This window comes from Ambystoma mexicanum, chromosome 1p, assembly GCF_040938575.1.
Source record: "Ambystoma mexicanum isolate Mex_15411 chromosome 1p, UKY_AmexF1_1, whole genome shotgun sequence".
NCBI classification, from domain to species: domain Eukaryota; kingdom Metazoa; phylum Chordata; class Amphibia; order Caudata; family Ambystomatidae; genus Ambystoma; species Ambystoma mexicanum.
Genome location: NC_090921.1, coordinates 536258026 through 536282103, shown reverse-complemented (window position 1 = coordinate 536282103; position 24078 = coordinate 536258026). Strand labels below are relative to the sequence as shown.

The 24078-nt window shown below is 45.0% G+C and overlaps 1 protein-coding gene across 6 annotated transcripts in view; it reads left to right on the top strand.

Annotated features, from left to right (window-relative positions):
- NFIC (nuclear factor I C) overlaps nucleotides 1-24078 on the top strand; it is an 829310-nt gene that overhangs the window by 714326 nt on the left and 90906 nt on the right. For all 6 annotated transcript variants that reach the window (XM_069649459.1, XM_069649463.1, XM_069649458.1 and 3 more), the window contains one exon: nucleotides 23705-23830. In XM_069649459.1, coding sequence (XP_069505560.1) covers nucleotides 23705-23830 — 126 coding nt within the window. The remainder of the gene's footprint in view (nucleotides 1-23704; nucleotides 23831-24078) is intronic.

Sequence of the window (24078 nt, the reverse complement as noted above, 5' to 3'; positions counted from 1 at the left end):
CATTGTTAGACAAACCGGTGGAAGCCAATCTGTTGTTTGGTAAGGCGTTCGAAGACGCACTAAAAAATGCCAAGGACGAATACCAGACTCTCAAATCCCTTGGCCAGTTAACCAATAAACCCCCTAACCAGAGAGGGAATAGTAATTTTCGTCGCCCACGCCGCCAAAATTCCCAGAGAGGATCTAACTATTCCCAGGGGCAGAGTACACAGTGGAACAACAACCAACAGGCTACCCAGGGTTACGGCATAGGTAATAGGAGAGGTCGTGGTAAAGGCAGAGGCAGCCCCAGCAAGGGAGGCGGTACGCCTCCACCAAAGCAGTGACGCTCAGTTCAGGGTCCCTTCTCACGCAACTCCAGTAGGGGGACGCATTTCAAACTTCACCCAGGCTTGGGAAGGGATCACATCAGACAGATGGGTGCTGTCAACAGTATCCACGGGATATTGTATAGAGCTACTGCAGCGTCCCCGGAACCATCCTCCACGACAAAGAGTACACTCCTTAGAACATCAGAAGATTCTCCTCGAGGAGATCGCCATTCTTCTACAAAAGGACGCGATAGAACTCGTCCCGGGACACCAGGTAAACAAGGGTATTTATTCAACTTACTTCCTTGTGCCAAAGAAAGACTTGACAATGCGCCCAGTATTGGACTTACGGCCTGCCAACAAGTATGTCAAGCCCCAAAAATTTCGTATGACCACGCTACAAGAGGTAATCCCCCTCCTAAAAAAGGGGGATTACATGGCAACCTTGGATATGAAAGATGCTTATTTTCATATTTCCATGTTCCCAGCGCACAGAAAGTACTTGCGCTTCAAGGTGGACAGTCGCCACTACCAATTCAAGGTACTGCCCTTCGGGATAGCTTCAGCACCAAGGGTATTCACCAAGGTTCTGGCGGTGGCGGCTGCACACCTACGCAGGGAGGCAATCCCAGTGTACCCTTATCTGGACGACTGGCTCATAACGGGGGAAACCCCAGGAATTTGCAGGACAAACATTCAAAGGACTATCGACCTCCTCCACGAGTTAGGCTTCTCAATCAACGAGAAGAAGTCAAGCCTGGTGCCAAGCACCTCAAAACAATTCCTAGGAGCAATCCTGGATACCCAGGAGGGGATGACCTTTCCTCCAGAAGAAAGAATTCGGAATATACTACTGCAAATTCCGCATTATCAGTCCGGTCAACAAATAACGGTACGCAAAGCAATGCGTTTACTGGGCTTGATGGCGTCATGCATTTACCTGGTCCCCCGCGCGCCTGCGCATGCGTCCCATGCAGGAATGGTTGGCGAAACAGTAGTCTCAGGCAAGTGGTCAGTGGGCCGATCTAGTGGTCGTTTCGCCAACACTGGTACAAAGCCTTCACTGGTGGACAAGAGAAAAACTTGCACAGGGGAAACCCTTTTACGATCCCGAAGTACAGGCAGTAGTCACTACAGATGCATGTCTGACGGGGTGGGGAGCTCACCATCTCCACCACACAGCTCAGGGTCTCTGGTCTCACTCAGTGGCCAAGAACCACATCAACCTGCTAGAGCTTCTGGCAGTATTCAGAGCGCTTCAGGCGTTCGAGCCCCACCTACTAAACCTGCCAGTGCAAATCCGGATGGACAGCACTACAGCCATGTTCTACCTGAACAAGCAAGGAGGGACTCGCTCGCCAAATCTGTCCAGACTTGCCCAGAAAATCTGGATATGGGCACTCAGACGGAACATCTTCCTATCATCACAACATGTTCCAGGGGAGCTCAATTCCCTAGCGGATGCTCTGAGCAGAGACTCCCTCCCAGAGGAACACGAATGGGTTCTTCACAGAGAGGTCGTAGAAGATCTCTTCTCTCAGTGGTGTTTCCCCACTATAGACTTATTCGCCACAAGCGAAAATAGACAATGCCCAGGATTTGCATCCAGGTTCCCCCAACCAGACTCCCAGGGGATCGCCCTGTGGATGAACTGGTCAGGGATGTTTGCGTACGCTTTTCCACCAACTCCTCTCATCAGGAAAATGGTGAACAAGATGAACAGGGAGTCGATGACGCTCGTCCTAGTTGCTCCCATGTGGGCAAGACAACCGTGGTTCCCACACCTACGCAGGATGGCGGTGTGCAAGCCCATCAAACTTCCAGCCTGGTACAACCTACTGTCCCAGCACCAAGGTCAAACAGTGCACCAGCAACCCAACTCAATGAACCTGGCAGCATGGCTCCTGAGGTCATAGAGTTTGGACTCCTCAATTTACCACAGAGGTGTATGGACATCCTAAAGGAATCTAGGAAATCAAACACAAGGCACTGTTACTTTGACAAGTGGAAAAGGTTTGTAATCTGGTGCCAGAGTAGACAAATCAACCCAGTTGTTTGCACTCCTTCCACTATTGTTACATACATGCTCCACCTGCTAGATGCAGGATTGGCTTTTAACTCACTAAAAGTACACCTGGCAGCCCTCTCGGCTTACACCACTTCCCATAACAAGGTTTCGTGGTGGAAAGTACCAGTAGTTAAAGCCTTCATGGAAGGAGTAAAGTGACTTCACCCTCCTATTTCAAACCCACCACCAGGGTGGGACCTTAATGTGGTGCTAGCCAAGCTCATGGGCCCCCCTTTCAAACCCATGCATAAAAGCAGTCTCAAACACCTGATTTATAAAACGGCCTTCTTAGTAGCTATTACTTCTATAAGAAGGGTCAGTGAAATTCAGGCTCTGTCAGTGCAGGATCCCTTCTTTACTATCCATAAAGACAAACTGGTTTTACGCACACACCCTAGGTTCTCGCCTAAATTTATATCAAAATTCCATGTAAACCAGTCCATCGAGCTTCCGGCTTTCTTCCAGAACCCGCAAAGCTCGGCTGAAGTGAAACTACACACCCTAGATGTACATAGGGCGGTCCTCTACTATGTAAATAAAACCAGACCGCTAAGGAAAACAGATCAACTGTTTGTCTCCGTAGCTACAGGCAGAGAGGGGGATCGCGTCTCTAAAGGTGCCATCTCGAAGTGGATTATTAACTGTATCCAGCTGTGTTACTCACTCTCTGAAAAGACTCTGCCTTTTACGCCAAGGGTCTACTCTACTAGAGGCATTGGGGCCACTCTGGCTTTCATTGCAAATGTACCCCTTTGCACCATTTGCAAAGCAGCTACTTGGAGCTCTGTTCACACTTTTACTCAGCATGACTGCATTGACACCCATTCCAAGGCAGATACACAAGTGGGACAAGCGGTTCTAAGACATTTATTTGCTCATGACCCTTCTCACATCCCACCTCCTGCTTCTGGTACTGCTCGCTAATCTATGCACAGCATGTGATCTAAGCAGATTCCACAAGCCTCAGAAGGGATACATTACTCACCGTAATCGTATTTCTGATGCTTGTATCTGCTTAGATTCACATGCGACCCACCCTTCCTCCCCTCCGAGAGAAGGCGCATGTTTGCTTGTAGTCTTACCTTTCTGTCTATCTGCTTGGATTATCTGTACTCACACTACTCCTCATGCTACCTCATGTCAGAAAAAATACAATTCGAGGGTCCTAGACGCGTGAGGGATCTTGGGTACAGTGGACGTCACACTAGGGATAGTATTACTGGCACTCCCTGTGTCGACGCCCATTTTCGAGTTTCGAAAAACAAACTGTAATACTCCGCAGCTTCAACTAGATGTCGGCCTATGCACAGCATGTAAATCTAAGCAGATACAAGCATCAGAAATACGATTACCGTGAGTAATGTATCATATATATATATATTCCTCTGACTAGTAATAATATATATATACATATATATATTATTACTAGTCAGAGGAATGATAATGCTGCAGTGTGGCTAGTGTGCCTGGGGCCTGATATCAAGCTTTGCGAGAGTCTGGGGCTCACAACCTTGCATGTAATTTAATGCACTCCTCGGGCTGGGGAAGACCTCCAAGTTGGTCTCGATATTTAAGAAAAGTTGTAAGGAAACCCCAAGCTATTATTGTCCTTATTAACACAGCCTGCAAACAATTATGCAGAAAATTCATACAGAGGTTGACAGGTGTCTTAAAGCGCCTGAAAACAACATCGTACAGGTGCAACAAGGCCGCCCTGGTGTCAGAGCAGTGCCTGGGGTTATCATTACTAGCCCTGAAGTACGTGCAACTGAAGGGCGGGCATCTATTTCTGGCCTGCGTTGATATGAAGTATGCGTGCGACGCTGTGGGCAGGGCTATTTGTGGGATATCTGGAGTGGGCTCTGTGTGGAGCCGTGAGAGATAGCTCTAAGCCAGACTACACACAAAGGGATGCATGGTAGGGTGAGGTTTGTACGCAAAGGCACAGTGACCGAGAAGTTCCTGATAAACCTCGGAGTTACCCAACACCAACACTCCTTAAACTCTCCAACAATAATTTTGATGAGCAACTGACCGCCGTTAGCGCCGTTTTCCCAAAGATGAGCACTAGGGATATCCAGAATGGTTTTAGGAGACTCCCTGGGGACATTGGGGCTGACCCTGGAGCTAAGAGGTTGGTGATTCACACTAGTAAGACCAAAGTGATGTCCTGGGGCACTAACAGGCCTTTAACCCATGAGAGAATCCTGGGAAGGCACATGTCCAAGTGATATCAGAGTTTGACTATGTGGGGGTGAGGTTTTCCTCGTCAGGCTCCGGGTACCCACATATTGTTTATAGCACCTCGCTTCTAAAGCTGAGAGGCTCACCCACGAGAGTGGAGGAATATCATTGAGGGCACAGCTGTTGCGGGTGTTCTCTATGGGTGCAAACTCTTGGCTAGTCCAACCTCTGACAGCTGGGAATTGTGTGAATATGTTCCTGAAGTTACTGCTGTTGCTTCGCATGCGATCCCTTAATAACGCTATAACGGAGAAGATAGGGTTAATTGGTACTTCTCTAGCTAAGGGTTTGGGCCAACTGAGCCTACTGTGTATCAGGCACAAAAGACTGTGATTTTCGGGGTAGCAGTGGTGGAAGAACTCGTGGTTGAAACAAGTAAAGGGTCTACGAACTAGACTACACTGGAGTGAAAAGAGCTCTGGGATTAGGCAAAGAGTATCGGGCCCTGGAGGGAAACAACATGCTTTCCCCATGTTTTCCAATAAACATGTTTGGGGATTGGAGCAGCCAATAGCGCACATGCTAATCCTGTCCATTATACTCTACAGCTGAACGCATTGTCGGGGCATGCCAGAGGAGTGCAGGTCTGGCGGAGTGTGCCTATACCTTTGACATGCGACCATGTGAAACAGTGATCCACTTTACCCTTCCTTCAGCAAGCTAAGGATTAGCAGGAGTAGCCCGACATTGTGGCATGAGAGGATCAGGGGTCTGTAGGAAGACCTACCATGAGCCTCGTGTAATGAATTCCCCCACCCCTGTGATCTTGGCACTGGGTCCTTTTATCTGGAGGCAAGGACATTAAGGGCCTATGTTATGCACCTTCCATCCACCCAGGACATTTGTGGATTATAGTTTGTCTACCTAAGTACGGGAGGGGATAACTAGCATAGCCGATGAGGCCCAACAAGGCCGAAAAATACCTGGGGTTGCTTGTGTTTCCATACAGAGGGGACCTGGCCTGGCAGTTCCAAGTGGGCCGCTCCCATGGATGGTAGTTCCATTGCTGATTTACACATGGCCTGTGCCTTCTGTAATGACACAGGCTAGCTAACAAAGTTACCCAGAGCTATGCCAATGGTTAGGAATCGTTCTAAATCTTCCGCCCATCACATGTTTTTCCTATATTGGGCTATATTGGGAATGCGAGCTGCTTTAACAGGTGGATGTTAAATGTTGTGGGGACTGCTAGATAGAAAGTTGTATTCTCTTCTCCTGTTTGTATGATGCTTAGTGTATTCACACGCGTTTAAGAGTTTGACTTTGTCAATGGGTGGATTTAGGACACAGGAGAGAATGTTGGGGCGGTACAAGTCACCCCACTGACTGTGCTTTTATATAGTGCTGCTGTTGCCATTGTTTTTGTTTTTTATGTACATTGTTAAGGCTTATGGCTAAACAACTACAGCAATCGGTTGATCGTTGTGCAGGACCACTGAGGTGTAACTCAAGGCCAAGCTCTTTGTGTTCTAGTCGTGATATTAAATATGAGTGAAGATTAGTGTATCTGAGAGCGGCGCATTATAGATGTGTGTTTGCGTGTGTCTGTGTGCGTTTGCATACACTGGTGTCCTGCGGAAATCATGTGTACTGTACCCAGGCACCGCTCCTGTTATCTCAGTGAGGCAGAGCAGGCAGGCCGGCCTGCAGCGGTTTAATCCCCGGGCAGCGAGCCAGGCCCTGAGCTCACCTCGCATGGCCTTGGAAGTGTGGCTTGGCACATCTCTGCCCCCCTCCACTTTGCCTACGCTTTCTATCGGTGCCTTCTGTGCCAGGCCCACGGCTCCCTCGTGCCTGCTGGCCACACACCTCTCATTCTCCCGCTCTCCTTGACTAGCCCACCGCTCACTGCTTCTCGCCAGGACTGCCTTTCTCCAGCAACCACTTCCGCCCACCCGTCTTTCTGATTTTTCTGTCACCCCCCATGCTTCACCGCCCCTCTCTTTTGGCCTTACACTTTTCGGAATGCCCCTGCCCTTCCGCCCCTCTCTTGCGGTCGCTTCCCCTGCGCCTCCTTCTCCACCCAAAATGGTCTCTATTTCTCCTACCCCGACCAAGCCCCTGAACCCCGTGTGTTCCTCCCTCTCTTTCCCCTTCGGCGTATCTTTTGCTTCTTCCTCAGCCACTCGTTGTGTTTCCCTCGGCCTCCCACTTGCCCCCCCCCCCCCCTCGATCACTTTCTCCCTGCTTCTCTCCTGCTTCTATGCCACGCCCTCTGTGAGGGTCATTAACATGTGACGAGTACATTGCACATAGGCGAGTGCTTCCGTTTGCACGTATGCACATAAGAGATGTTCCGTGCAATGTGTAACTTTTCCAGCATGTAGTGGAAACGTACAAAGTAAAACGAAGGGGATCATTGCCTTTACGTTTCACCTTGGCACAACATTCGTGAAAAAGTGAAAACGTAGCCTGCAATTAACAACGGTATTGGGCGTTTCGAATGGAAAGCACCTGCTTACCTGCACTGCGTGTTCATTGCAGCCCCCCGCACCGCCACTTCAAAACAAAAAGAAACTCCTCAGGATCCTAACAAAAGGTGTGAAGCCAGGCGTGGCCTCGAGCTATGCAGATATCGAGGCTGCGCGAGGAAAGACAGCGGGGCGCGGGGGGAGGGTGGGGGGATGCTTGCCTTCTTTGACTCTCGCCAACCCTTTACATGTCTCCAATATATTTACGTTCCCAATACTCCCCATTCTCTCTCTTTCTAGCGCCCCCCCTCGCGCTCTGTCTCTCTCTAACTCTCCAGACATCCTCTCCAGTTCTCCCTTTCGCCTCTCGCCTCCTACACTCCTCCACCCCCCCCCCCCCCCCCGCCCCATCTCATCCTTTGCCTCAGAACAATGTGTGCTTTGAGCTGGACTTCTAGCAAGCGGCTGCTTTCACTCTACCCTGGAATTTATTGTGTTCTGAAAATAAAAACCCACGTCTGTCTCATCCCTGCCCCCACGGCCACCCGCCCTCCACATGGAAAAACACACGCCAGCTCTTTGCTCCTTCCTCCTTTTTTATTTATTTAGTTTAAATTGTTACGCACATACCGGTGTGTAACGATGGCGGCAGAGTCCGAGTGATCTGGGGCTCCTCCTTTACTGAAGCTACTTAAGTACATATAGGGCAGACCCATCGGTGCCAATCACCCACCCATGCCAGTCCCCCAAAAGGGAAGCTGATGGCGCAATATTGATGCTGTGTGTTTCTAACTTATCCTTTTCTTGCAGATGGACTTTCTAAACTAAAGTAGATATTTGAATGTCTCGAAATACATTTCCTCCAACAAGTGAATTTAAAATTGGTGCATTTCATTGTCATAACTTATGCTTATGGATGCTGGTAACCATTTTTTTCTACAGCTGAACTTTATTGTTTTCAGGGCTTGACAATCTAGTTCACGAGGCTTAGCAACAAAGCGCCCACAATGCTTTGGGGGCCTCGTGCTGTTTGACCCACGTATGCGTCAGTGTTCTTGGTCGCCAATGGAGGAGAACCCTTGTGCCATCCACTTCGTGCTGCCAGGGTTCTTGTTTTGCTTGGCAGTGGGTGAAGACCCTTCAGCCTTGGTCGTTTGTGGCCAAGGGCTTGTGTCATTCTACTTGTTAGTTGTTGTCTTGTTCCAGTGTTATGCCGGGGTGGGAAATCCTTGTGCTTAGCGACGGGCCACCAATGCAGAAAGGTGCCAGTTTTATTGTTCTGCAGTCATACGCCACAATGCCAGAAGGGTACCAGCAGTATAGCATTGCCTAGGTGTTTGTGCGTTCACAGCATCTACTCACAACGTATTCTCACATGGTCTCAGCGTTGCGGTGTTCGGTCATGCACACACTCGTTTGTGTATGGAAGGTGCAGGAGGTGCCATGTGGGAAGATGCATGTGAAAGGTTCAGTGCCCGTGGATTTTTGCAGTGGGTGTTAGTATCAATGTACTTTGCACCGGAGTTCGGGTGGATTTTGTGAAAGGTTCAGTGCCGGTGGATTTTTGCAGTGGGTGTTAGTATCAATGTACTTTGCACCGGAGTTCGGGTGGATTTCGGAGCCAGCGTCTTTAGCACCAAGTCCAGTTGCCCAACAATCACTTCTGGTACAATATGGCATATAGTATCCTAAAAGTCCTTCAGTGTGACTATAGAACACACACACACATTCATGGGTAGTATAGGTCAGTGGCAACGTGCTGCAGAGCAACTCAGGTTCGAATCCCGGGTCCGCGCGTTATAAATAACCAATTATACATTATGCAGTCAAGTAATGAGACAGATCAGGCCACTACAAACCTCCTCCCTTTACAATCAACATGGGGCTGTCCCTGGAAACTATTAAACGGGCTGAGCTAGATGAGAGGGCACCCAAGGCAACGCATAAAACCCAACACCCCGGCACAAGCAACAACCAGGGAAAACAGAAGGGAAACGACTCTCAGAGCACCACACGTTGATTTAATCACTATATATTTGTCCTTTCTAACATGTTTCCTGCCACTCGGTCACTTGACTGGCATCAGTTTAATTTAAGACCTTTCGCTTCCTTGTCTCTCCCCTTCCATAGGGCTCCAAGCCTGCTTCATGGCACAAGTAGTTTGCAAGCACAATAAAATGTCCGCTCCCTATCGCCCTGCTTCATAATATAGCCCTTTGCTGGTATGCATTTGGTTTCTTGCCTGCTTCCTAGGCTTTGGCAGTCTGTTTATTCTTTGGGTACACCTCCATCGTGTTGAGTGACAGGGTTTGAACAGGTCAATGGATGTTCAGCAGGACTCGTCTATTTTAATGCTGTTTCACGCTGCATTTTTTTTTTTTTTATTATTTTTTATTTATTTAAATTTGTATAGCGCGCAAGCAGCCCAGGGGCATTGAGGCGCTGTTACTTGCATGAGCTTAGTTACAGGCATGGTATCAGTAAATGGCATATTACAGATAGGTACAAGCATGGTTATCATTACAGCTTATGCGGTTGGTCAATACAACTTAAGCAGTGGGTCCTATGGTTGGCATACACCTGGTCAGGCGTGTAGGCACCCCAACAGAGGCTGCAAGTATACAACAGAATTATTGATGTCCTTATATTGGGTACAGGCCTGACACAAGTAACAAGCAGGTGGCTGGACAAATACTGGACAAATACTGTTCACAATTTACCACAAGAACCATTGAGGAATGGTGGTCTGTGCTGCTAGAGGGGAAGAGTATCCCCTTAACACTTGCTCTTTTAAACTTTTTGCAAGAAGCATTTGTAATGGTAAAGGATAAGTAACAAATAAGAATACTATAGAAAGTATTGGATCAATCTAAATAAGCTAAACAAAAAATGCTTCTTGCTTCGAAGTTAAATTGTAAAATGTATTTTAAAATATGGTAACACTGGATATTTTTGTATTTTTGTATCATTCATTTTATTTTATTGAAATATAGCAGTCCCCATGTAAGACGGAAGCAACTACAGAGGAAAACATAAAGCGGAAACAACAAATGATCCGGTTTGTGAAGAAGTGAGAGAGACATTCATCCTTGTATTAGAAAATCATGAAACAATTTTCCTATTGTGGGAACCAATTGGGCCTGCAATACTACATGGAACCTTCAGACTAATGGAGTCCTTATTTCTAAATGAGAGGCGATTTGTTTCCCCTGCCAGCCAACTAAGAATAAATGCGGAGTGAGCAGCAGAGTGAGGTCGCAGACTGTGGCAGACCGGAGTCTTTCTGCAGTGTTCTCTACTTTTCTCAGCACACCTGATTCATAAAAGGGCCTCCCACCCGCGGAGTGAGCAGCAGAGTGAGGTCGCAGATTGTGGCAGACCGTGGCCTGACCACGGCCCCCAAGGGTAAAACTACCAGCATGGACTTACAGCCTCGCATAGACGAGACTAACAGGACTGCCTCCGCACTGGAAATTTCGAACGAAATATCAACATCAACATCAAGAGAAGAGTTGCCGCTGCCACCATCGGGAGCGGTTGCAGGTACGGCATTTTTTTCCCCTTCTTTTTCGGCAGTTGATGGCGCTTTAAAGTGTCCTCCTGCCTCTGATACCCTACCCTCTCCAGCCTTCCCCCCGTCCTTTACCGCTTTGTCAAAATCCCCCCTCCCGTAACTTTCCTTCCCGTTATTCCCCCCTTTTGATCCCACTTTCCCCGTCCCTCTCTTCCCGCCTTACCTGCCTGCCCGCCGGTGTCGAGGCAGAAGCAAATCGCTGGGTGCTCCGGCCATTGAAAGAATCTCTCCCGGGAAGAGGGAACCCCCGGCAGCGTGGTGAAAAGCTACGGACACCAAAACGGGTGCCGAAACGCACCATTTCAATGGATCAATCCGAGCTCGCCATGGACTCCAAACCTAAGAACGCGAGGCTGTCGGCGAATACCCCCAGCTGCCGTGACTTCTCCATCGAGACGGGAACGGAGCAAGTTCTGACACCGCCTTTGGGGATGCGGAGTAGCCATCTGCAAGTCGAGTCCCCGGCGACTGTTTCTCCTTGAGACGGTTGTGCCACCCTCTCGACCTGCGTGTGGTCCTCTCGCAGGGGAGGGTCCCCAGGCCACATTGAAGCAGACAGATTGTGGCTCTCTGGTTGTGCGCACCACGAACATCAGCAGCCTAAAGGGAGATATCGGCCAGATCGAAAACCACACAGAAACGTGCTCCCAGATGGCTACTGCTACTGATGGCGAGCCATTACAGCATACAAACAACGACGGTAACGAACAGGACATAACGATTGGCCCAACAGGGGCTGTAATGAAAACCCTCTGTGCTGCTCAAATACACAATGTGTTTCCACTGGAAAATCCGGAGAGTCTGACAGATGAGCCGCGACCAACACAAACTCCCTTTAATGAAAAGAACGGAGGAATATTGAATTGTGAAATTCTGCACCGAAATCCTGCTGTTTTCGATCCTGTCACGGACGGATGCATTGAGGAAATTGTACTCGCCACTGAACTGGGTATTTCCACTAAGAGCCCCGAAAAACCTACAGTTGCATGCATTCAAATGAAAACTTTATCAAAAAGAAAAAAAGAAAAATTGGGAGTGCAAAACGAGGGCCAAAACACTTTACCCTCAATGATGAACACCAAACCTCAATGATACAATCACAACAAGGTGAGAAGTAGAATGACCAAGACCCGAGGCTCCCCTAAACAAAAAAATGGGGCCAAAATTTGGACCTACTAAAGTTTGTACAGCGGCAGCTCTGAACGACTTCTTCAGGAAAAAGATGGAGCTACGTTTAAATCCTCAGCAAGAGTTGTCAGACTGAGAAATCCTAGAGAGTTTGGACGAAGCAGAGGTAAATCCATTAAATTTGGACTGCCCTGTAGAAGAAGACTTCATAACTTCAGAATCTCCGAATACCATCTTACCTATGACACAGGCAGTGGTCGCTCCGCCACTTAGATGGCACTATTCAAATAAACACACGGACATGGCTGAAAATACCGAATCACCAAGGAGAACCATTGAAATAAGCAACCAGGATTCATCCTCTGTTGAACCAACAACAGAAACAGAGAGTACCGAAGAGGAAGGCTCGAAGCAAAAGCCCAGTAGAAGCCTGCACGAAACTTCACTCACAAAATGCTGTCTTACCCCAGAGTTACGAAATGTGGAATTAAGAAGTGGGAAGAGTGCTGGGTCACAGGCAGATGAGAATCAAATGGCTTCGATAAGATCCCTGGCGCAGATAATGGAATGCGGCCAGATCAACTCTTTGAAAGAAAACGAGATTAAAGCGGCAAAATCAACCCCATTGCCCTATGTTCCAATTCCCATGCGGAGACTTAGCAAAACCCAACAGTCTTCTCCGCTAAATTTTGTTCAGCAAAAAGTGGACTTAACAACAATAATGTCCACAGTCAGGATTGCCATGGCGCCATTCACAAAGATGTATGAGAATATAAACGACACGCTGCATGTTCAGGTGTCCATGCTGGCCACAATGCAATTAAATCTGCAATACTTGGAAGGCTACATTACGGGGTCCCAAGACTCTGAAGCAGGCAGAAGAATGTGTTGGAAAAGGCAAGTTGAAACCTGCCCATGTCACCATCTTCCTGATTCCCACTCACCTGCTGATGAACTTCCAAAGCGACGATCGCAATATATCAACGCCCAACAGACAGTTCTGTCTGTGACAAAGGACGAGACAGTGAGACCACTTACTCATCAGGATAGAGTTCCTGACACCTCTATACACAAACAAGGGGTTGAGCCACTAGACGCCATTATTGCCATCTTAGAGGAGGGAGAGTGTAGTCTTACCTTTCTGTCTATCTGCCAAGAGGCAACTCAACAAGTGCATATGGAACTGGTGGATCAAGAAATACCAAACCCCTTTTCCTACACAAAGACTGGGGAAAACGTGAAAAGACCAAATAAAGGCCTAGACATAAACCCGAAGATTTTTACATATGGCATATTTACTCAGCAAAAATCCATCGTTAATAGAAAACTGAAGAAGGACAACAATATGCCACAGGTTTCACTGGTCTCCCAGCTCCGACCAAAGCAGCTAAAGACTGCCGTCAGGAAAGTAGGCCCCTCTGCTAAACCAGAGAAGAAAGTTATCGCCCGTAAGAATGGTGAGACAGAAAAACGACCCCAATACACAAAGGAAAACGCGCCTGTTTTTGTTGTAGAGGAGCAGTCAGATTAGAGCATCTTGACAGTGGATGAGACAGGGTTCGAAAAAATAACCCAAAGAAACCACCAAAGAAAAAGGTGAACAAAGTTATCACTGACTCTCCTAAAAATGAACCACCGCATAAGGTGCAAGTTTATGAACTCTCTGAATCACCATCAAAGTCCCCAGAGAAAATTCAAAGATCCCAAAAAGGGGAGCTTATGAACACCACAAAATCAAGGGCAAACGCCCGTGAAGAAAAAAGATCTGAGCGGGGACGTAGAGGTAGCACAAATATATGGAAGAGAAATAAATACCTGTCCACACCTGTCCATGCTCGAGGCTGGGGCGACAAAGAAGACGGGAAAAAGCCTATAAAGTTCAACAACGAAAAGGGAAAAAAGACCTCTGATTCATATCTTCAATACATCTCTGAGGTGAACACGAAGAAAAAAGAAGAGAGTGCACTAGAACAAGATCAAGATCGGAAAAACGAATCTAAACAAATCGTGAGCACTCACATGCTAAGGCTGAAAAACATTAACTTAAAGCAGGAAGATTTGATTATGAACAGAACTAACATCATCAAAATCCTAACTCGAATTCCAAGCCTGCAGCATATTGAAAATAAAGATTTTTGGATGGTGGAACCGAGTACTTCAGGGAGAACTGATTACTCCTATATACATCTTACCTCGGAAACTATCAAACGCCATCTATTGAGAGAATCCAAAAATCTTCTGTACATGGGTTTCGAAATATCAGAAACCAAACGCTCTCACGAACAAGGGGTCTCAGCAAAAAGAAGTGAAAGAGTAACAAGATATCAAAAGGACACTCAGCAGACGACCAAACATGAGCGTACCCGCTACATTAGCAAAATGCATCACGCCCGTCCAGTACAGATCACTCAAAGCACAAATAAATCAGGAACTGGTACCCTTAACCAGAAAGAAAGTAAAAGATCTGAGACAAACCTTCAACTGGAATTTTGTCGGGAACAAATCTTTTCCCGAGGTAAAAGGTTCCAGCAACCCTCTCGTAACGATCAAGCCCAAAATCGCTATGGAACATCAAGGTCAAATCAAGCTGAATCATGGACCTGGCATAAAACAGATGCCAATTCTAGAAAAAAACACTAGCCACGAGCGACGGATAAGGAAGCCTACCTACACACGGGCCAGGAAAAAGTAAAGGAGAAGCAAACTTCATCGCCAAAGCCATTAAAATTCGGTTGCTGGAACAACAGAGGCTTTGCTCACCTAACCAAGGAAACTGATGTTAACTTGGGAACTTTCGATGTACTGTGCCTACAGGAGACCTGGCTAACCACCAAACCCCAGCTAGATGGCTATGAAATTATATTCACGAGTGCCAGGAAAGGAGTAACAGGACGACCTTCAGCGGGCCTTATTACAGCTATCAAAGCATGGTCGGGCCTGGAAATCTCCGAAATACTAACAACCCCGTACTGGATTCAGGCTTCGGTACTCAAAAGAAAATCTTCCCTTTTAGATCAAAAGGAGAGCACGGTCCTCTTAGTAAATGTGTATTGGAACCCTTCGACAACAACGAACAAAGAATTCATTAACGAATTCCAGAATATTTGGGAGGAAGCCCAGAAGAAAAGGATTGACCACAGTACAATCATAAATGGTGACTTCAACGCCATCTGTGAAGGAATCGGAAATCGTTCTAATGTACTAACCCAAAAATCTCCAGCACGGGAGAGAGGAAAATTCCTCGATAAAATAATGTCTGACAGGGATATGAACAACCTTCATTGGCAGCGCATAAAAGCAAACCTGTCGATCCCGTCATGGCAAAGAGGTGAACAAACAGGGACGATAGACCATATATTCGTCTCGAGAGACATCTTGCCAGAGATCCGCTCCTTCATGATTAGACCAACAACCTTTAGCGATCACAACCTCTTAGTGATAGAAGGTTGGGCGTCCAGACCACAAACAAGTTTGTGCCCCTTACCATTGGAAACAACGGAAAAAGGCAAACGAGTCAAGATATCCGAAAAAGGATTGCTGGAATTGGAAGCCCAATATACACGTTTTCGAAGTCAAACCACGACAGATCCAAAAAGAAAAGAGATCGACTTGGACTATACTCCCTTGCTAACCAGGTTTCTTATGGCTCCAGCAAAAACATCGACCTTGAAGAAAGATCATTCTCACTCGTACAGCAAAGACTTAGTAGAGAAAAGGAAGGAGCATAGAAGACCCAAAAGATTGTTACAAAAGGTACCTTCTCTAGGGAATAAGGAAAACTGGCTAAAATCAGTGCGTCAATACAGAAGTTGGCTGCTAAACTACCGCCATCAATTATACCTGAACGACTCTCAGCAAATGCTGTCTGCCATCTGTGGAAGTAAACCCAAGGAATTTGGGAATTTGATCAAGGGAACAGAAAATAACACCAATGATAATATCCAGAATAATGTGGGAGAGGCCCGTTGGATCGAACACTTCTCAAAATTATTTGCACCCACTTCGGATGTGAGCACAATCGAAACTTCCAAGAGGGACTGTCAGAAAGCGGAAACACCATGGATCATCCCCGATGATAAAGACTCCATCTTAAATAAACTCAAGAAATTAAACAACTCGAGGGCACCTGGTCCTGACGGTATCAGCAATTTGGAATTGAAAAAACATCCTGAGCGGTGGGCCAACATCATGAGTGAGCTTTTTGCAAACTGCAATAAAACCAGAGCAATACCACTGACATGGCAAAAAGCAAATATCGTACCAATCTTCAAAAGAGGTGCAACTGATGATCCAAATCAGTACAGACCTATTGCCCTCCTAGACGTAATGGGAAAAGTTTTTGCGTCCTTCGCCCTAGATGCTTTCCAAAACTGGTCTCGCTCCCCCAACGCAATGGATCCATTTCAGAATGGTTTAATTAGAAATTCTGGAACAATCACTAACATCCTGCACATGAGTGCCCTGAAGGCTAAAGTTCTGCAAGGTGGCCTTCCAATCTACGTTGTCTTTATCGACCTGGTCCAAGCCATTGACCAGGTCGACAGGCAGCGTCTCTGGATGAAACTGGAATCAAAAGGTTGTCCTGATTCAATCTTAAGCCCTATAAAGGCTTTGCATCGTGGGACCTCGATTCGAGTTCGCCTGAGTGCAGATGGCCGTCTGTCGGATGAAATTGGAACAGCTCGAGGAGTCAAGCAGGGCTGCCCTTTGGCTCCATCCTTGTAAAACTCCTACATTGCAGACTATGGAGATTCAATCCATATGGTCAGGCATTTTCCGCCATCGATGGGTGGTGAGAAGATAGATCGCCTATTGTACGCGGACGACATCATCCTAATGGACCTAACACCCATAGGCCTCCAACGCCAGCTGGACAACATGGTATCTTATATGTCTGAAAATAACCTTTGCTTAAACAACGAAAAGACTAAAGTGCTCATCTTGGACAGGCCCGTAAAGAAGAAGCATAAACTCATCTGGCATTGCGACGGCAAGAAACTAGAAATAGTCGAGGCCTTCAAATATCTCGGAATTACAATCAGTAACGACAGGGACGAAAAGACCATGCAAGAAACACTCTGGGTAAAGCTAAAAAACCTCACAGCACAAGCAAAGGCTGGGGACAAGAAGCATGGCCGCTTCTCGATTATTCCTATTCTGAGATTTTTTTAATCTAAGGTTGTCCCTGCCTTAATATATGGCATGGACGCAATGCCTCCGGCTCCGAAAACCATATGGGAGAAATTTTAAGGTTTTCTTTTGGCAAAGGGTCCTTTGCCTAGCCCCATCTACACCAATTGCACTAATAAGAAGGGAACTCTGTATATCGTCATTGTTGGCAACAAAATTGAGAGCAACTTTGATGTTATACCGTAAGGTAATCAACAACCCAGAAGCGCGTGTGTTGGATCTCATACGTAAAGAACTTTCTGAGGGTGATAATTGTAAGCTTGTAAAATGGGAACAATCTAATTTGAAGATCTTGGAAGAACTGGATCTGTCTGTTGAGACACTTATTCAAAATCCAAATAGAGTGTCGAAAAAACTGTTTGAAGCAGACTGGATCCACACACAAGAAGTGGCCTACACGTATTCTCTTACAGCTAACTTACCAACTGCACCAATGAAGCTCAACGCCACGCGTGGTTACTTGCACAGGTTTCCAGATAAGAGCCTTAGTCGTTTGTTCCTATGATTCAAACTAAATCAGCTAAAAACCAACGAGATCCTGGCAATCCGCAAACAAGCGCCATTAAACACCTGCCGCTTCTGTCATTCAAAGGACAATATTGAAAGCACAAAACATTTGATAATGGAATGTTCCAGCCTAGAAACTGAAAGGGTTCGGTTTCTTATGGACCCACTGAAATACTATTCAACTCTTGATGAAGAAAACCTGTGGACACTGTTGACCAACAGGAATAACACCCGCTGTGTGATAGGAGTAACTCTGTTTCTTAAATCTCTGAACCTTTAGTAGATGAAACGAGCTTTGTGAAGACGACTGTGGAAAGAAAGGAATACAAACCCTCTGAAGGCCAACTCTACTCTCTGCCCTATATGCCGGGACTTAGAGTCAAAGAATAAAGAATAAGAATAAGCTAAAGATAAAAGAAGGAACTGTTTTAAAGGAAGTTTGCAGATAGGCTTTCTGCAAACTATTCATTTTCTTTTTTTTTGTAAAAATTGTCATACAATTAAATCAAAAATAAAAAAATACAAAAATAAAATATATGTAAATAGCTTAAGGTTTGTAATTGTAAACCAAATGCAAATAACAAAAATATATATTTATATATTGGGTACTTGATTGGTTTGCAAGGATGAAGTGCCACCAGCGTGAACAGGAGCATTTTTTAAATCGTGCATATTAGTAAGTGTTGTGAAGATGTTTTTATCAAAAACAACAATGAAAAAAAAGAAATAAATAAAAAATCGTGCATATTTTTACTTTTTTGTAATTATATATCATACAGATAATATTTCAGATTTACATGCGCTGCAGAGCTCTTCCTCTAGCAGAAAATACTATTCGTGGAAGCCTCCAATCTATGGGAAAAGAAACAGTAAACAAAAATGATATGGTTCATCCTTTTTGATTGTGCCGCTAAAAAATAATTGGCCAATGATATTGAGACATACATGCTGATACTTTCATACACATGCTGTTTTAAATGTTCACTAGATTAGATCTAAGCTTTTGCGTGCATGGTGTTGGAAGAGACAAAAATACTGAGATATTATTAGAAGCGGCCCATAAGGCAGGTCCAACATTCACGATAAATAATTTCCTAGTCAGCATGTAACTAGTGACCCAAAACTGCAGAGAGTCCATCTACTTTGCTCTCACCAGTGGGGACAGGATTCGCAGACTTGTTATAGGCGAATGACTTTAAGTTTGATACCAGCTGTCATGCCTTGACCAATATCCGCTCTGGCATCATTCAGAAATGTCTGATTTATAATATTTTATTTATTACATTTCTATAGAGCTGAAGACAAAAAGCCCTGCGGCATAGGAGCGCTAAGACAAGACAAAACAATAACACAACAAGAAGTAACAAAAGCAGGAGAAAGGGTTATCCAGGAATTTATAGTCATTCAAATAGGAAAGTTTTCTGATTATTTTTGAAATTGGAGAGACTAGAACATAGCCTCAAGTCGGGTGGAAGGGCATTCCATAGGTGGGGGTTCGAGGATGGAAAACAGCCCTCTTTTACTTAAGACAGTTTTGTCTTTGATATCTCGAGCAAGCCAGTGTTGTTGGATGTCAGGCTGCGTCTGTCCGGCAGCCATTTGAGTTGTGCTGCCAGAGGCGATGGGCTCTTACCATACAAGCAAGAGTGTGCGATGCACAGAATGCGAAACATAACTCTCTTTTCTATAGGCAGCCAGTGCAGCGATCTTCGTGCTGTCTACATATGATCAGTTTTTCGTAGACCTGCTACGACCCTCACTGCATTGTTCTGAACAACTTGCAGGCGGTTTATTTCTGATTTTCCCTGCTCTCAGTAGAACACTGGCACAGTAGTCCAAGCGGCTTCCGATAATTGCCCTGGCTAACGTGGTGCAGCTGGATGCATCAAGAAAGGGTCTAATCTGTGCCATGAGTCTGATGTAGTACGAGGAATTTGCCACCAGGCTGCTGATGTGAGCCCTCATTCAGAGTTCTTGATCAAAAGTAACTCACAAGGTTTTCACTTTCTTGAGAGTTTACAGAAGACTGTCAGCAATTCAGACAAAGGAATAGGCTATGCACAAATGGGGCAACTTAGTGGCAGTGCCCAGAATAGTAATCTCTGTTTTAGAGTTGTTTAAGGCTAGACCATTATGCAGCATCCAGGGTTGTATTTGATTATACATTGCGTTAATGACCTCAGTGTCCTTAAGGTAGTCACGTGTGAATGAAAAAAGACACTGAGTATCATCAGAGTAATTTGTATAACAAGTGCCTTCGCCATCCAATTGGTCGAACAGGGTGAGCATGAAAATATTAAAAAGGGTGGGGGACAAACACGAGCTTTGTGGCACTCCACAATTCAAAACACCTTCTGACATATCATCCTCATGGAAGACCTCTGTAGTTTGCAGGATGTTGGTCTTAAGGTCCTGCAAAGTGGACTCAGTGCTATGCGCACTCCGAAATCCTGACTGGTTATCGCCGTGAATGCTAGGAGTAACCAGAAATGTCTGTATCTGCTCATGCACAATTTTGTCCAGAATCTTCAGAAAGAAAGGGGAGTTTGTGATTGGTCGATAATTGACTGCTATAGATGAATCCAGTGAGGGCTTCTTCAAAAGGGGCCTAACCCATGCTTGCTTGATATCTAAAAGGACTGTCATTTCTTTGAAAGATGCGTTTGCGAGGGCTTCTTCAAAAGGGGCCTAACCCATGCTTGCTTGATATCTAAAAGGACTATCATTTCTTTGAAAGATGCGTTTGCTGATGCTGATGCGCCTCTAGGGAGGCTAAATAGCCGCTAGGCGACCAGGGAAATGTAGTTTATAAAAACTACACGCATAGCATACAGCAAAGAGCAAGCTAGTTTCAGGTAAAAAAACGCGTGCAAGTAACTTAGATCAAATCTAGGTGTAATTTAGATAAAGTGTTAACTATAGCAATGTCTAAGACAAATATTGGCACAAGCTCCAAAATATTGGCACACGCTACAAAAACTTCCCTAAACAATCAAATAGTCTCATCCCATGCAGACCATGAACCATGTTTTTGGCTTGTTTGGAAATGTTCATGTAACCAAATGTTCCTTTTTTTATTGGATTCTCAAATTGCCTGGGTGGCAAGGCCAATTTACAACACAGAACACACAACCTTACTTGCAATGTCTACATTTCTCATTTGTACAATGTAGTCCAGGGTCAAATCTGCATGCTTGCAAAATGAATCCTCCCATTTCTACGAGTTGTTGGATCCTCGAAAATGGTGCTTTATTGATAGCTATGGGCCAAATTCTCAACACCTTTTTGTGGTGCAAGTGAGGCGATGCCAGTGGTCGTTTTTCTTTACATCCGTTATCCATACGATTTTTGTATTTTTCATATGGATTATTTTGTATAAAGGTATTTTGATTATTGTTTTAATTGATGCTGGTAGATTTCAATTCGAGTTTCTTGTTGATAGTGTCTTAGTTTACAACAGTGTACTAGAAGTGGGATCGAACTGTCAGTGGTTCGATGATGTCTCTTTTTTGTGTTATTAGTCGTAGCCTTTTCTTAGCATTTATTCTTCTAGTTTTTACTAGTTTTTACACTGTCTATATATTTGACTACCTTTGTGGGTGGGTCTTTGTACATCAGAGATCTTAATACATTCCGCAACTATGGGGCTGATTCATGGAATTATTTGCGCCAAAAACAGGGATTTGATCGCCATTCTGCCCGCAAATCCCCATTTCCTAAACAGGGATTTGCTGGTAGAATGGCGCACAAATCCCCGTTTTTCAGTGCAAATAATTCCATGAATCAGCCCCTATGTCTGTGATCTATAGGTTGGCAATGTTGTTTTTCAATGCTGTTATGTTTAGGCAGTTTTATTAGAGCCAGGGTAGTATTTGTTGTATGCATTTGTGATGAAATTGAAGTATAATATATGTCGGTTTAAGGCTGTTATTTTCTTCTTATTTCTTTTTTTTGGCAGTAGTTTTGACCTGCAAGTGGTCATTTGTACACTTCGTGGTTGCAGTTGGTTTGTACCCAATTTGCCCTTCTTTTGTTTGGTAAGCTGGAAGTAATATTTTGTATTTTCTTTTTGTGTGGGTGGTTGTATTATGTTTTGCATAGTCGGCTTTAATGTATCCATGCAGAATTGTTTTCCTTATGTTGGTTTATATATATATTTTTATAACGAGGATGCAGTATTTCTGTGGCGTAAATATCTGTGCATTGGTAGGTGAGTGTTCTATTGACAATTTAGAGACCATTAAGCACTATTGGTAATACATGAGTAGAAAGTGTCTGACTTTTGGCCGTTTTGTCTGTGATTCTTCACATGTTTGTGTTTTATGTTTTTACCCTTTACCTTTTTATTTTTCCCTATTTCCTTTGTTGTTTTGGGCTGGTAATCTCATTGCCATTATCTTGGTGGACTACCTATGCAGGGAGTTTTTTTTTTACATTGTCAAGCAGTATCATAATCTGCAGTTTAGAATTAATGCTAAGTCTGTTGTGTTATTCTTTTTTGATTTCCTGGTATTATGTAGTGTTTGTTATTTATTGGTATGTTTTTATCCTGTATTTCGTTTGACTGATTTGATTTCTTATATGTATTACAGATATGTGCTCTTCAAAAAGGACTTTCTGTCCGAAACCCATCGAGCTTCATGTACATATTCTTCTATATTTTGCAGAAGAATAACAAATTTATTGGAGTGAATAATCATTGAATGAAAATGAAAGTTGTATTTGAAAAATATTTGTACAGTAGTGGTTCGTATTTTGAACCACATATTGGTGTGGTGCCCACAGTGGAGGGTTCCTCGCTGTTTTGTATGTGCATTTAATCGAGTATGGAGCCAGCAGTCTAGATCTCACTCCTACCTTTGTCCGGGATGCAGGCACTGAGGCCCGCACAAATTTAAACAACTCTTCCGTTTGGCCTTTCTTTCTTGATTTTCTTTATCCCAGTTTTAATGTATTTGTCATGCACATAATTACTCTGTAAATAAAACAGATGAGTCTTTGAATGTGGCTTCCTTTACTATAGATGATGAAGCACCTACTGCAATCTACCACCACCCCCCAAAAAATCCCCCAGGGAGCACTCCCTCAAAGTTCCCACCTTCCTTATAATTCCCTGCAGTGATCACTAAGCCAGGCTGGTAACTAAGCAATGAAAACAAAGCAATTAGAGCTCTGAAGTCCTCTTTTTTAGGGGGCTGTGTGGCGGAGGACTAATGTAAGCGTCGGAGTTTGAAAGTTATCAACCTTTCACTAAGATTGGGCGAGCAGCATTTCTCGCTACCATCGGACAAGGCACGTGTCAATATACCCGCGGCTTGCTGAAACGAATGATAGCACATTCTGCTTTCTTTGAAAGTTTCAATAATTGTGAAGATCTACAGCCTGGACAATTGAATTTCGTCCACATTTATACCTCATCTGAGGCCACACAGGTCAACCAAGTAACTGAAAGATCGCCATATGTGAAGGGCGTCAACCATTGAACTACCTTTGACATCTAATCTCGGGCATTTCCATACAAAGTCGTGAAGACGGGTCTAGCACACATCTTATAGCAATTTCAAACTGGCTACAGAGTGTTTTTTCTATTCAACAAACATTGCTAAGACCCAGAAACACACTTCTCGGTGTCGACAGAGTCAGGACAAGTTTATTTTAACTTGAGGTTTCATGAAATAATAAGATGTTTACCTCACATCCTTATCAACCCCACAACACCACCATTACACGATGATTGTGTTAAGTTCAAAGAAATTGTTTTTGGTTGAAAACATTGACTTTCACTATATGTTTTTTATGTGATGTTCTGTACAAACAAAATGCATTTTTGTCTTTTCCTTTTAACATTAATCTTATTGACTGTTTTGTAATCATAAATTAAAAGATGTATATCTCTATTGGTTCTGTCGCTATTAATTAATTGACATGATAGGTAGCACTCTCTGCAACTAAACACGCCTAGCACGTGTGTAGGCGGGTAGCTGTTTCTGTGGCACTTTTTCTATATATATGTTAACTAAGCAAGAGAGATGCTCTCCTGCCCTCTCGGTGTGTTCGGTGTGTTCATGCCGTGTTCACAGAAGTCCTTTGTATCTTGCAACGTGTGTGCACTGTGTTATCTCGCGATATCTGACTTCAAATGCCATTTATGCTCTCGTTTGTACAGCACTGAGCGTTGTTTTCTTTTGCTTCGGGCTGTGGCAGGATTGACGATTTGTGTGGCGGGAGAGGAATACACTGACAATATTCTCTTTTTGTGCCCCCATTTTAGGGATCTCCCCTGTGAAGAAGACTGAAATGGACAAGTCCCCTTTTCACAGCCCGTCCCCCCAGGACTCCTCTCCTCGACTCTCCAGCTTCACCCAGCACCACCGGCCTGTCATAGCAGTGCACAGTGGTGAGACCCCCCGCGGGACGTGGCGCATAGGGATGGAGTGGCCTTGGCATAGTGTCCCTGGTGCCTTTGCCCCTGTGTCCCCTGCCTAGATCCACACCAGCAGTTCGGTAGAGATCAGAACTTCCTGACATGTTGGGAGGGGGGCTCGGGTGTGGATCCTGAGTTTTCTGTGCCTAGGTCAAACAGCTACACCTCACTCGCGAGGCCCAACAAGGCTGAATTGCATTTAGTAGCGGGCATCTTCCCAT